The 15,203-nt window shown below is 47.0% G+C and overlaps 1 protein-coding gene and 1 long non-coding RNA gene across 2 annotated transcripts in view; both read left to right on the top strand.

Moving 5' to 3' along the window:
• LOC103595894 overlaps positions 1 to 10,174 on the top strand; it is a 21,360-nt gene extending 11,186 nt beyond the window's left edge. Inside the window, exons 2-3 of the long non-coding RNA XR_550999.1 lie at positions 8,648 to 8,719; positions 10,087 to 10,174. This is a non-coding gene — a long non-coding RNA (uncharacterized LOC103595894). The remainder of the gene's footprint in view (positions 1 to 8,647; positions 8,720 to 10,086) is intronic.
• A 2,544-nt stretch (positions 10,175 to 12,718) lies between these two features.
• Positions 12,719 to 15,203, top strand: part of CCBL1 (cysteine conjugate-beta lyase, cytoplasmic) — a 14,170-nt gene continuing 11,685 nt past the window's right edge. The window contains exon 1 of the mRNA XM_008579646.1: positions 12,719 to 13,815. Within this exon, the coding sequence (XP_008577868.1) occupies positions 13,564 to 13,815 (252 nt within the window). The 5' untranslated portion in view covers positions 12,719 to 13,563. The remainder of the gene's footprint in view (positions 13,816 to 15,203) is intronic.

The raw sequence follows: 15,203 nt of genomic DNA, 5'->3' as shown, positions 1-15,203 counted from the left end.
AACACCGAGGGTTGCGATCCCGTTGCCGGTCCCGGTCCGGTGCGGGCGCAACACCGAGGGTTGCGATCCCGTTGCCGGTCCCGGTCCGGTACGGGCGCAACAGTGAGGGTTGCGATCCGTTGCCGGTCACGAAAAAAAAAGACAAAAAAAAAAAAAAAGAAAAGTGTTCTGAAGGGGGACTGGGGTGAGGGTTACACAACAGTGTCAATGTACTTAATGCCACAGAACTGTACACTTAAACATGGTTAAGATGGTATATTTAACGTGTACGTTACCAAAATATTAAAAAACAGTTTTGTAACACCCAGGTCTAGGGTTTGGGTCCCCGGACTTGCCAGCCATCAAAAAATATGGAAAAAATTACTTTTTATTTTATTTTTTTTTTAATTTTTATTTATTTATTTATTTTAAAGATGACCGGTAAGGGGATCTTAACCCTTGACTTGGTGTTGTAAGCACCGCACTCAGCCAGTGAGCGAACCGGCCATCCCTATGTGGGATCCGAACCCGGGGCCTTGGTGTTATCAGCACCGCACTCTCTCAAGTGAGCCACGGGCCGACCCGAAAAAATTATTTTTTAAAGTGATGGGACCTGTAAGTGTGCAACAAGGTGCTTGGCACAAAGAAAGGTTGTTGTCATTATTCTTAGGACAGTCGTCAGGGCTGTCCAGAGGCTGACAGGGGAAGAATGCTTCCCGCTCCCTTTGGAGGCCCCTGATTTGGCCCCAGCTGTGGGAGACGTCTGCAGTGGGAGGCCAGCAGTCCTGCCTCACGCTGGGCCTGGACCAGCACCCTCCCTGCTGTGAGCCTTCCCTGTGAAGTGAGTCCACAGTCCCCATGTGGCAGGGAAGTTGCCCAGTGTCCAAATGCATGGCGTCCCAGGGGCCAGCTAGCCCAGTCAAGACAGGATTAGCTCCGCATGCCCCCTGCTGGCGGCTGCAGGAACAACAAGCCCATGAGCCCCCCAGGGCACCTCCCAGGCACCTGGCAGAGTTGCTGGGTGAGAGCAGCCCAGTGGCCACCTGTACCCTTCCTGCCCTTGGCTCAGAGCCCCCCGTGGCTTTTCCCACCCCTTCAAGTTCCTGAGAACTGCCCCCACTACACCCACATGCTCGCAGACACAGAGACGTGTGCACACGCTCAAGTACACTCACTCATATTTACACACGAAGTCATGACTACACGTGGATTTACCCACATTCAAGGCCAGATTATGACTTTCATGAGCTCTATTCACTTCTGCCTTTGCGGGTCCCTTTCCCCATTAAAAAACATAAAAATTATATTTACAACTGTGTTGGTATAAAGAGCAAATATCATCCAGACTGGATTCATTATTGCACAGTCATTATTACTATGTTACCTTTTTTCTTATGTTAAAATATATTAAAAATTTAAAAATTAAAACTTTTTTTTTTGGCAGCTGGAAAGTACAGGGATCTGAATCCCTGACCTTGGTATTATAATAAGACTGAGCTCTAACTAACCAGCCAGCCCCTAAAGTTAAAATATTTTCATGGGCCCCTCAAAGTATCATGGGCCTTTGGTTCTGTGCTTCCTGCACCTGATGCAGAAGTTGGCTTGCCAAGGTGCATGTGTGAATTGACATACACTTAGCCCCACACATGCTGTATTGTATTAATTCAATGACTATCCATAAAGTGCCCACTCTATTAGTAGCTTCTACCATTTACTGGGCACCTTCCATGTGTCAGGCACTAGATGGAGTGCTTTCCATGAATTATTTTTATTTATTTTATAGATAGGGAAACTGACATTCAGAAAGGTAAAGTAGGCAGGCTGGTTACTCAGTTAGTTAGAACGTAGTGCTGATAACACCAAGGGCCAGGGTTCGATTTCTGTATTGGCTGCCAAAAAAATAGAGGGAGAGAGATCTTGCCTCAGGTCACACAGTCAAGGTCTGTCACCCAGCTGCCCAAGTGAGAGTGAGAACTTACAGTATACTGCACACCAAACTGATAAGGTATCCTGAGACCAAAGAACGAAGCAGGCAACTCGACGTGGTTTACAAGGAGTTTATTATTATTATTATTATTGATGGTGGTTACTTATAGGGATTGGCAGGAGTATCGATCCACCTGAGTGTCGTGCAGCTGCTTTCTCCACACGTCAGAGGATGGGGCGGAGAGTTGAGGCTTATAAGGGAGTTAAAGACAAAAGTGGAGCTATATTGGGCCGACCCCGTGGCACACTCGGGAGAGTGCGGCGCTGGGAGCACAGCGACGCTCCCGCCGCCGGTTCGGATCCTATATAGGAATGGCCGGTGCGCTCACTGGCTGAGCGCAGTGTCGTATAACTTCGTATAATGTATGCTATACGAAGTTATTACGAGTGTTTTATATTTAGCAGGTATTCAATAAACATTACAAAATATTTATTTTTTATTCTGATAAGAACCAGAATGATTTTCTTTTAAGTAATGTTAACCTCTTAATTTTTTCTGCTCTCACTGTGGCCTACTTCTTGTGGTTGTGTTGGCCAGACCCTTTCAATCCTTTGCATCATTCCCTGCCTGAGCCAAGACGACACATGGAAGAATTCCAGTACCACTGCGAAGAATTCCAGTACCACTGAGGAGGAACACCCAATGAACGTGAATTCAAAAGACAGCAAAGAGAGAAAAAGCACCATGTGTGAGCAGAAAAAAAGTGGAGCTATACCAAAGACTGATAGGCTGCAGACGTGGAAGATTCCCAGGCACCTCACAGCCTCCCGTTGCTTATCTTTGGGGTTGTTGGTGTCACTCATCTTACCTCAAGCACAGCATTCTATCCTGTCCCTCTCTCAGTTGCTAAGCAACTTGTGCAGGGGGAAATTGTAACTACTGAAGCCAGAGCCCCAAAGGCCATGAGGATGGAGTGAGTTCTGACCAACATTCCTACACCAGCCAAGGACACCAAAGCCTGTGTTCTAATCCTCCTCCTCAGGGGTCTGCTTGGGGCCTGGTCCTGGGTGGGCACTAAGGATTCAACAGTAGCAGGACAGACTTGCCCATGGAGGGCACAGTGTAACGCTCACTGCCATGCCCATGGACTTGCCCGGACACACATACCCCCGGTGTACTGCACACACCATCACTGCCCTGCCAGTCCCCTGCAATGAAAAACGTCCAGGTTTCCAGCCCCACCCCAAGGCTGCAAGACTGAGAAAACATATCCCCATTCAGCACAGGTGCCACCTAGCTCTCCTTGCCCTCTGTGGAACCAGGTACTCTGGACACCCACCAGGCCACTTCCAGCCCCAAGTCACTACCTTTCCTGAGAGCTAGCAGTGCCCAGAGAAGGTGAGGGGCTGAGATTGCAGCAGGGGAGACAGGAGGACCACAAGGTGGGATCTTTTTCACATGAATTTCTGCCTTGTGCTGGGCACCAGATGGCTCAGACAACTGTTAGACCCTCCGGGAGCTCAGTATAAGTGTTAGTTGTTATTTTATTATTGTTATGAGTTTCCTTACCTGTTAATGGGGGTGAGGCTAACACCTGCTTTATAGGGTTGTTGAAAGGATCCAGAGCCTCGGACAGAGGGAGTGCTCAGTAAATTAGAGCTGGTTGTGTTATTAACATTATTCCTATCGCCATTATCCGGTAAGATGATGAAGACAAGATTTAGGGTGTAGTCACTTTAGGAGAAAAGCCAGATCTGATAGACACAGAGTCTGATGTTGGGGAGAGTTTCAGAGAGAAGATGGACCTACCAGGCGACTGGGCGGTCGGGATGCAGCAGAGTGGGCTCCTGGTAGGATGAAATCCATCTGAAGGAGCCAGCAGGACATTGGGCCCAGAACAGGAGCAGCCAACCCTGCAATTTGTCCACCGAGGGGGACCAAGCATCCTTGTTTGCCCAGGATGGTCCCAGTTTTAGCACTGAAAGTTTCCCATAGCCCGAGAAACCCCTCAGTCCCAGTCTAGGGGGACAGATGTTTCCCCTAGAACACACAGCGGGCACAGGGCACCTGTGATGACCAGCCCTGGGCTCAGACCGGGCATTGGGCCTCTCATCCCTTTGGCTGAGTGCTCTGAGGCTGAAGCACCAGGCCCTGATGGGACATGCCTGGGAATGTCCCTCTGGGACATGGTAATAACACTACCCTTTGTTGCTCTAGAGCAAGGGTTCTTAGGCCCAAGGATCAGGGAGTACTTCCTGCAGTGATTTCCTAGGAACTGCTCTCAGTTCTGAGTAACTACAGGGTGAACTCTGGCCAGACTGTCTCTGCTCCTGAGTCTGTCCAGTTCACTTCCACCTTCGGGCCTTTGCACACACCACCGTTCTCTCTACCTGGCACACTGTCGCTTTTGGGACTCAGCCACATCCTCCAAGAAACTGCTCCTGATTCCCTTCTACTGGGGCAGGTGCCCCAGAGCACCCTCTTGCGTCCCATTGAATTAGGTTCCTAGGGCGATAGTGACAAAGTACCACAAACTGGGTGGATTTGAACAGCAGAAGTTATTCTCTCACAGTCCTGGAGGCTAGAAGTCCAAAACCAAGGTGTCGGCAGGGCCATATTTTCTCTGAAGCCTCTAGGGGAGAATCTGTTCCGTGCCTTTCTCTTAGCTTCCGGTGTTGCCAGCAATCCATGGTGTTCCTTGGTTCGTAGATGCATTACGCCAGTCTCTGCCCCTGTCTTTACATGGCATTTCCCCTGTGTGTCTGTGTCTTTTCTCCCTTTGTTTAAGGACACCAGTTATATCAGATTAGGATCCACCCTAATACAGTATGACCTCATCTTAAATTGATCATACCTACAAAGACCGTATGAGTATTTCCAAATAAGGTCACATTCATGTACCAGGGGTTAGGACTTTAGCATGTCTTTTTTTTTTTTTTTTTTTTTTTTTTGGTCTTTTTTCATGTCCGGCAACGGACCGCAACCCTCAGTGTCGCGCCCGTACCGGACCGGGACCGGCAACGGGATCGCAACCCTCAGCGTTGCTCCCACGCCTCGCTGAGCCAGTGAGCGGGAACCGGTCTGTATTTGGGATCCGAACCCTCAGCGGGAGCGCCGCCACGCTTCCCAAGGGGCACACTGTAGCAGTGCGCCACCGGGCCGGCCCTTTAGCATGTCTTTTTTTTTTTTTTTTTTTTTGGTCTTTTTTCATGTCCGGCAACGGACCGCAACCCTCAGTGTCGCGCCCGTACCGGACCGGGACCGGCAACGGGATCGCAACCCTCAGCGTTGCTCCCACGCCTCGCTGAGCCAGTGAGCGGGAACCGGTCTGTATTTGGGATCCGAACCCTCAGCGGGAGCGCCGCCACGCTTCCCAAGTGGCACACTGTAGCAGTGCGCCACCGGGCCGGCCCTTTAGCATGTCTTTTTGGCAGACACGATCCAAGCCATCACACTCATCTTTGTTCTCATCAGGAAATAGTTGCTGGATGAATGAAGGAGACAGTTGTTGTGGGGCATCTCTTGCCCCCAGGGTCCGTGAGCCCATGTGTGGCAGGGCCTTGCCAGGCCTGTTCCCCACTGCAGTCTCAGCTCAGCGCCAGGGCCTGGCCAGAGATGTTTGGGAGAAGCTGATGACTGAAAGAAGCACAGAAGGAAGAAGCGCCCCAGCAGTGGGCAGGTTGCTAATCTTCATTGCTCCAAAACACTTTGAAAGACCTTGTGGGAAGAAGCTGGATTTGGAAGGGACTGGGCCTAGGGAGTTTCCCAGGTCAGGCTGAACTTATTTCTTACAAGCAGGTTCAATCAGCTGTCTCCTTTATGGAATCTTCTAGTGTGGGTGTGGGCAAGTGTGAGCGTTTACATACTAACATATATATTATTGAGTTATCATTTACCTTCCTTTCATTTCTCCTTCATAATAAAGCTAGAGCATTATACTGATAGTTTTGTAATTATGTGACTAGGTAGGTTATATTGGACTTCTGATTTCCAGTCCAGCATTTAAGGAACTTGGAAGTCGTCTCCATCCTAACAAGAAAAAAGCTGAACTAACTGAAAAACCAGCAACTCTTCTTAGATCCATCATAGAAGTGAGGTCACAGGGCAAACTGCTGCCCCCAAAGTTGGAGAGACAGAAAGGCAGATAGAGAGAATCATAACTTCCCAGAGCAGAAACTGGCTCAGGAACCAGTATCTGGGTAGGAAAACCTGAACTGTGATTGATGAATTGCTGGAGGCTCAGTGTGGGCGAGTCTAGGAGTTAAAAACTCCAGGGATCAGGGTGGTCATGGGGAGGAAGACTTCTGTGAGTTTTACCTCTAGGAGCCCTACCAGGTTCTCACAGTGATATCGGAGAAAAATCCCCTCATAGGGCTGGCCCGTGGCTCACTCGGGAGAGTGCGGTGCTGATAACACCAAGGCCATGGGTTCAGATCCTATATAGGGATGGCCGGTTCGCTCACTGGCTGAGCGTGGTGCTGACAACACCAAGCCAAGGGTTAAGAGCCCCTTACTGGTCATCTTTAAAAAAAAAAAGAAAAATCCCCTCATAGGGCTGGCCCGTGGCTCACTCGGGAGAGTGCGGTGCTGATAACACCAAGGCCATGGGTTCAGATCCTATATAGGGATGGCCGGTTCGCTCACTGGCTGAGCGTGGTGCTGACAACACCAAGCCAAGGGTTAAGATCCCCTTACTGGTCATCTTTAAAAAAAAAAAGAAAAATCCCCTCATACATTTGGCGGGGGTGGGGATGGGGGAAGACCATTTTTAAATACATCAGAGTATTCTACCAAAACATTCTGTTTTACTTTGGAGAAAAGCATTCTAGGCAGAGGACACAGCAAGTGCAGAGGTCCTGAGATGGTACATTAGTAAAGATGTAGGTTCAGTTAGCAGAGATCCAAAATAAAAGTTGCTTAAACAAGTTTGTTTCTCATAAGAAAGATGGACCTGGCATGGTGGCTCTAATAATGGAGTCAGGTATCCTGATTTCATAACCTGTTGCTGCCATGACAACCTATTGCTGCATAGTAAACACCCCAAAACTTAGTGCTTAAAACAATAGCAGTCATTGGTTTGGCTCACAGAACTTCAGTTTGGTCCGGACTTAGTGGAGACAGCTCATCTTTGCTTTACATGACATCAGCTGAGGTGGCTTGACCAGAGGCTGGAGAATCCACTTCCAAGGCAGCTCGCTCATGTGGCTGACAAGTCAGTGCTGTCTGTCAGCTGGGAGCTCCGCAGGGGATTTAGGCTGGGGGTTCTGGTTCTTCTCCACCTGGGCCTTTCCACAGGCTGCTTGGGCTTCCTCATGGAGTGGTGGCTGGGTTCCAACAGTGAATGTCCCAAGAGGACAAGGTGGAAGTGAAAGGCATTTTTTTAACTAGCCTTGGAAGCCTCACACTGTGTCTGCTGGCATACTCTATTGGTCAAGGCAGTCACAAAGTTCTCTTCAGGCTCATAGGGAGGGGACATAGATGCAGACTCCCATCTTGGTCTTCACCTCCAGACTATTGCCCTTATCCGCACGGTCCACGATGGCTCCCTTCCAGCGCCTCATTCCATCAGTGGAAGAGAAAAAAGAGTGAGAGGCGGGGCTCACACCACTTCTCATTGTGTTCCATTTGTCAGAGCTTAGTCACATGGCCATACCTGGCTGCAAGGAAAGCTGGGAAATGTCTTTATTCTAGGAAATCTGGCTAAAAAATTGAAGGACCTGTTACTACAGGGCAGGAGTGGGCAAACCATGGCCCACGGGCCAAATCCATCCTGTCACCTGTGTTTGTAAATACACTGCTGTTGGCACACAGCCATGCTTATTTTTACATATGGCCTAAGACTGCTTTTGTGCCATAAATAGCAGAATTGAGAAGTTGCAACAGAGACTATCCGTCCTGCAAAGTCTAAACTATGTATAGTGGCCTTTTACAGAAAAAGTTTTCTGACCTTGCTGTAGAAGGAGAGTGGGTATTGGGAACCACTAACAAACAGTAATGGGGAGTGTGGCTGGAGGACAGCAGCAGAAAGGGACAGTGGCAGGAAATGAGATGGGACAGGTGGCCTCATAGCTGATCTGATAGAGCCTTGTAGTCCATGGCAACGACTTTAGTTTTTATCCTTAGTATGAGAGTTTAGAAAGAGAAAAGCAGCCTCTGGTATCCAGGAACTGGCCTGGCACCCTCAGATAGGACTTTGTGTTCTCCTGAACAGTTTCAGCCTCAGACAAGGCCACTGTGTGCCCATGATAAATCAAGACAAAAACAGGGCGACTCCATTATCATGTCTGAACACACACAAATGTGAACTTATTGAAGCTACAAAATGCCCAGCACACCTCTCTCCTGGCTATGTGAGTGATAGCTGCTGCTTTACCAATTAAAGCTTTCACCTTGCTCCGGCCTGCCTTCTCTATATGAGATACCCAACCAGAAAATTATCCTTGCTTCTTATAGCACATATCCAGAGCAAAATCCTGCTTCCTCGGGCCCCTCCCCAAGTCACCAAACCAAAGTCCAAATCCCATAATAAGTTCTAGCACCATCTTGCTGGGACACCCTGTGACTCCTGATGGTGGTGTATTCCCTGGCTACACCTCATTCAATCATTGCTGTGCTCTTAGTGGTTGTTGGCTGAGGGCATTGACAGGGTGTATCAGTTAACACTGATGTGCTGTGAATGAAGGAAAACCAAAATAATAGTAGCTTAAAAAGGTCCAAATTCCTCTCTCTCTCTCCCCACAGGTAGGTGATGGTTCCTGGATCGTCAGGGGCCCAGGCTCCTTCCATATTGTGGCTCTGACTTCCCCCTCATGGGTATGGAATATTTCAAACATATACAGAAGTACAGAGTTGGGTGTAACGAACCCCACGCCTCAATTCGTGGCCCATCTTGCTTTTCCGCTTCCTTCATCTGGATTGTTTTGGATTACTTTAAAGCAAATCCCAACATTATTTATATCATAAATACTTTAGAGTGTATCTCTAAAATGTAAGGACTATTTTAAAAAGAGAAAGCAATCCCCAGTACCATTATCACACCTAAAAAAAGTGAATTGTTCCTTCATAAAGCATAACACCCAGTCAGTGTTCACATTTGTCCTTGCAGACTCACCCCTAACCCTTGTGGGGCTGCCGTGGAGCCCACACACCAGATGTCTTGATATTTATAGCTTTGAAGGAAGCTACGCCCTGGCATTCCCACCCAGGGCCCCACAGCCCACTCCTGGAGAACGCCCTTGAGGCACAGTGGCTAAGACTCTGTGCTCTGCCCAGCCTTCCTTATGTGTGCCATACTGAGCTGGCACAGATCTGCCAGAAGCACAGGGCAGGCCGGGGCCTCTGAGCCTGAAATCACTAACTAGGCCAACTCCCAGGGAGCCAGGACAGGGTCCCCAGAGGCTGGAGTGCCTGCCCTGTGTTGCCTGGGGAACCCATCTGCCTAGATACCCACTTCCAGGGCTTGGGTGGCTATCCCAAAACCAAGCAGCCCCCTTCCCTTTGTTCCCAGGGCAGAGGTGGAGTTTCTCTCCGACACACAACCCCCAATGCACGTGTTCTGTCTCTCTGTCTCCGGCTTTGGGGCCCCACTCCTCCAGCCTCGGAGGTCCAGTTCAGCTCAATCTTTCTTCTCCTCTAACCCTGTTTATTCAGTCAATTAGCAAACTTTCCAAAACCTTCCTTAAGAGACTGAAAGGAAAATATTAGTATCTCAGTGTCTTTGTGTCTAGGGGTTGTGATACATGTGGCTCTAAAGCAGACCCCGGGTGTGAGGGCAGCACCATTTAGTCAGTTTCTCCAAGGCCTGTTCGTGGCATTTGGTTGCTATGCCTCCTTTTTCTCTCAACTTTTTATTTTGAAAAATCAAATGTACAGAAGAGTTGGAAGAACTCTACAGTGGCTCCACATGTGCCTGCCACTACTAGTTAACATGTTGCCACATTTGTTAACGTCCCTCTCCCCCACCCTGCATTCATGTATCTTCTCTGTTGAATACCTTTGACAGCAAGTTGGGGACATCATGACCCGTCCTGCCATGTACTTCAGCATCTGCCCCCTAGGAATGCCACCCACCCCACGTTTTCACACCAAAGAAACTTTCTTTTTTTTTTAATGACACGCTTCATGAATTTGCCTGTCCTCCTTGCACAGGGGCCATGCTAATCTTTTCTGTGTTGTTCCAGTTTTAGCATATGTGCTGCCAAAGCCAGCACCACACCAAAGAAACTGACCTTTGATTCAGTCCTGTCATCTGATATACAGGCCACTTTCACATTTCCCCACAAATATCTCCTGTGGACTTTTATTTTCCTGCTGTCGTCACCCATCGGGGATCCAGGTAAGGGTCATGAATTGAGTTTGCTTATTATGTCTCCTTGGTCTCTTTTAATCTTGAACTGTGCTTACTAGAGGTGGAAAAGGGGAGGGGGTTAGTGAGAAATTGGGTAATGGACACAAAGAATGATTATGTTTTGTAGTGATGGATATGCTAATTATTCTAATTTGATTGTCACATATTGTTCATAAGTATTGATAGCCAACTCTGTATCCCACACATATGTATAGTCCATTATGTTTCAATTAAAAACAAAATCTAAAACAGCCCCTCCTCACCCCCAAATATGCACTTTTTTTTCAGGGCAGTGTCAATACAGCCTCTGGGAAGCAGACACCAAGATTAGACATACAGAGACTTACTGGGAAAAAAACGCTGGGGAGGGGCAGACGAGGCTGGGACAGTTATCAAAGAGCCATGTGGGTTTGTCCCCCACAGGGGAGAGGGGAGGAGAAGAGGCTGGCAGGAAGTCTCAGACCGGGTGCAGTTCCCAGGAAGTTTCTTCAAAGCCACTGGGAGTCCAGGCTGGCCTCCATGTCACTCGGGCAGGGGCCTCCTGTGGAAGCTTGGCCTCGGTGCTAAGATGGGATGGATTTCTGAGCATGGTCACTGAGGTTCCTGCTAGCCAGTGAGACACGTTCCCTTGGCCACCACAAAGGCACTGCTTTTTTGTGTTATTTTTTTAAAACTTGGAGTTTTCTTAAACAGCTTTATTAAGATGTAATACAGATACCATATAATTCAACCCTTTCAAGTGTCTTGTTCAGTGGTTTTTGTCTATTCACAGAATTGTGCAGCCATCACCATGATTCAATTTTAGAGCATTTTCATCACCCCAAGAAGAGACTCCAGACCCATTAGCAGTCATTCCTTATTCCCATTCCCCGCTCCCAGCCCGAGGCGATTGCTAATCTACTCTCTGTCTCTGTAGATGTGCTTGTTTCATAGAAGTGGAATCATATGATTGGTGACTGGTCTTGTGTGATTGGCTTCTTTCCCTTAGCAGGTTTTCAAGGTTCATCTATGTTGCAGCATGGAGCAGGACTTCATTCCTTTTTATTGCCAAATGATAATTTCATTATATGGATTTACCACATTTTGTTTATTCATTTATTAATTGATGGATTTGGGTTGTTTTCACTTTTTGGTTGTTATAAATAATGCAGCTACGAATATTCGTGTAAAAGTTTTTGTGTGGACATATGTTTTCATTTCTCTTGGGTGTATGCCTAGATGTGAAATTGCTATGTCATGTGGTTACTCTATGTTTACCATTTTAAGGAACTGCCAAACTATTTTCCAAACGAGCTGTACCATTCCCACTGAAGTGGGCATTGGAATGTGTGAGGGTTCCAATTTCTCAGCATCCTTGCCAACATCTGCTATTGTCTATCTTATTTATTGTAGCCAACCTAGTGGGCATTAAACGGTATCTTATTGACATTTCCCTAATGACTGACAAATGATGTTAAGCATTTTTTCATGTGCTTATTAGCCATTTACATATCTTCTTTGGAGACATTCAGATTTATGATTTTCAAATGTTTCCTCCCATTCCATGGGTTTCTGTTCAACTTCTTTTTTTTTTTTTCCATGACACTTCTTTTCAATTTCTTAATGGCTGTCCTTTCAAGCACAGAAGTTGTTAATTTTGCTGATGAACCATTTGTTTTTTGTTTTGTTTTGTTTTGTTTTTTTGTCCTTTTTGAGACCGGCCACAACGCGCTCAGCCAGTGAATGCTGTGAGCGCACCAGTCATCCCTATATAGGATCCGAACCCGCGGCGGGAGCGCTGCTGTGTTCCCAGCGCCGCACTCTCCCCAGTGCGCCACGGGCTCGGCCCTGATGAACCGTTTATTTTTACTTTGGTTGCTTGTGCTTTTGGTGTTATGTCTGAGAAACCGTCATCTAACCCAGTGTCTTCGAGATTTACTCCTAGGTTTCATTGTAGGAGTTTTATTGTTTCATCTCATATGTTTAGTTTTGTGATATACTTTGAGTCAATTAGTGTGTATGGTGACAGGTAGGGGTCCAAATTTATTCTTTTACATGTGGTTATGCAGTTGTCCCAGCACCATTTGTTGAAAAGACTATTCTTCCCCCATTGAATTTTCTTGGTACCCTTATCAAATAGCAGTTGACCATAAATATGACAGATTATTTCTGGACTTTCAATTCTATTCCTTTGATTTATATGTCTGTCTTAAGCCAGTACATGGTTCCTGAAGTTTTGTAGTAAGCTTTGAAATTGTGCAGTGTGAGTCCTCTGACTTTTTTTTCCTCTTTTTCAGGCCTTGACTTTTTTGATTTGTCTGTTAAATCTCTCTTTTTAATTTTTTTCTGTAAAAGTTTCATTCTGCACAGAGGAGAGGGGACTCAGTCCTTCTTGGCAGCCACTTTCCTCATGGCAGCTAGGACATTGCTTAACTCCTCTTGCTTCCTCTTGGTGTGGATATGTGTCCCCACCCTTGTCTTGATGAACTCCAGGGCCCGTTTGTCCTTGGAGATCTTGAGCAGCTCCACGGCGTGGCACTCATACAGGGCAAAGCCACACACTTCTCAGATCGTGTCCCACAAGAATTTTGTATGCTTGGTGAGGCTCCACAGCAGTGGCTATACCTCAGTTTGCTAACATTCTTGGTCACCTTGTGACCCTTGTTAAGGCCCATGGCCGTGGGGTAGCACAGAGCTGTGGTTACTGCTCTTCAATGGCTGCTGCAGTAGAAGGCTGTTAAATCTCTTTTAATCTATAGTTCCCCTGCCCTTTTTTTTAAAAAAAGCATTTTATTTGTTGAAGAAACAGGGTCACTTGTTCTGTAGAATTTCTATTAGATTGAATTTGTTGATTGCATCTCCATGGTGTAATTTAACATGTTCTTCTATCCCTTGTGTTTTAATAATCCAATGGTATGATCTGATTTAGGTTCAGTTTTATAGCAGGAATAATTTGCAGGTGGTGCGTGTGTTTCCAGAGTTGGAACATGATGGTAGGTTGATGCTCTCTGTGATGTTAGGTGCTATCAATGATCCTCACCTGGATCATTTTTTTCATTAGACTTGCGTTTTGAAGGGTTGACCCTGGTTGCTGGTGTGCATTTGTGTGTGTGTGTAACAGGATCGTTGTGAGGACTGAGTGGGATAATCATGCAACAAAACACTTGGCACTGTGCCTAGCTAGCACACAGTGACTACATTGTTGTTGTTATTGTTAGAGCTGTGTGGGACCCAAGTCCTGAGCTCTGAGCCATTTTCTGGCCAGGGCTCTCTCCTCCTTTCTCCTTTGCCCCTGGAGGAGAAGTCAGCAGTGCCCCGGGCTCTGAGAGGCATGTTCAGGAATGCAGCAGCCGTCTATCTGCGCTTGGTGAGGCACAAGGGAAGGAAGGCTGGAGCCTCGCTCACCCGGCACTTGCACCAGACTGTAAGTGTTCTAGCCCCAGTGCTCAGCCACCTGCATGGCTCAGGGCTACTGGGATCGGGCATAGTCCTGGCTTCCAAGCTGTACATGAGCATCCTCCTTCAGGAAGCCTTCCCTGACTGCAGCCTGGTTGTGAGCCCCTCCCTTGCTCTTGCTTCTCTAGTTTAGAACTTGTAGCTCTGTATCTGAAGAGTCTGTTTGGATGCTGCTGACTCCTCGTTATCCCCTGTGCCCGGCCCAGCACCCAGCACACAGTAGGTGCTCAATAAATGTTGGCTGAATGAATGTATTATGTATGAGCCCAAGAACAGGCACTGTGTCCTCATTTATCCAGGCACCATGTGACATTGAAGGTTATGCCTTTGAGCACCCCATGTTTCTGGGTCCCCCCACTATTTCTATCTCCTTTCTAAACCCATTCAACTCCACTTGCCTCCTCTGTTATCCCTCTCAATCTGTGCCCCAGTATCCCTCTAGTTCTTCCCCCACCCCAACCCTTCACTACACTAGACTCCCTTCACTACAGTTTCTATCCCCCCTGTCCTCCACCCCCTGTCCCTGGCTCATCTTCACTTTATCTCTTTTAATATGACGCATCCCCAGTTCAAAAGTAATCCCACGTATCATTGAATCCATTATGCCATCAATTGTGAGATGCACTGCTATTTTATGGTCTAGTAAGGGAGGGAAATGTCAATTAAACTCACGCTATAGGGCTGGCCAGTTAGCTCAGTTGGTTAGAGCACAGTGTTATAACACCAAGGTCAAGGGATTGTATCCCCATACCAACAGGCCATTAAAAAAAAAAAAAAGACAAAAAAAAAATTCATTCATACTGTAGATTGTAAGACACATCCAAATTCAGAGAAGATGCAATGTAGAAAATGCACAATCAGAATCCATCAAATAGGTATGCTCACTGTGCAGAAAACTTAGGGCTGGCCCGGTGGCGCACTGGAGAGTGCGCCGTCTGGGAGCGCGGTGGCGCTCCCGCCGAGGGTTCGGATCCCATGTGGAGACCGGTTCCCGCTCACTGGCTGAGTGTGGTGCGGGCGCAACACCGAGGGTTGCGATCCCGTTACCGGTCAGTAAAAAAGACAAAAAGGAAAAAAAAAAAAAAGAAAACTTGGAAACATGGAAACAAACACACACACGAAATTAAAATTACTTTTAATCCCACTACTCAGAAACTTTGTTAACACTTTGATATATTTCCTTCCAAAAATTTTTTTCTATCATATATAATCATAGAAAACATGCATATATATATAAATATGTATTAGGGTATTTTTTTTTACAAAACAGAACCATATTGTACATACTATTTTGTTGCCTGTTTTATTGGTATCAAGGGCTGGCCCGTGGCTCACTTGGGAGAGTGCGGTGCTGACAACACCAAGGCCACGGGTTCAGATCCTATATAGGGATGGCCGGTTGGCTCACTGGGTGAGTGTGGTGTTGACAACACCAAGCCAAGGGTTGAGATCCCCTTACTGGTCATCTTTTAAAAAAAAAAAATATATATATATATATATATATATATATATATT

Source organism: Galeopterus variegatus, unplaced genomic scaffold, assembly GCF_000696425.1.
Source record: "Galeopterus variegatus unplaced genomic scaffold, G_variegatus-3.0.2 Scaffold80, whole genome shotgun sequence".
Lineage (NCBI taxonomy): Eukaryota > Metazoa > Chordata > Mammalia > Dermoptera > Cynocephalidae > Galeopterus > Galeopterus variegatus.
This window is presented reverse-complemented; position numbering and strand designations above follow the sequence as displayed.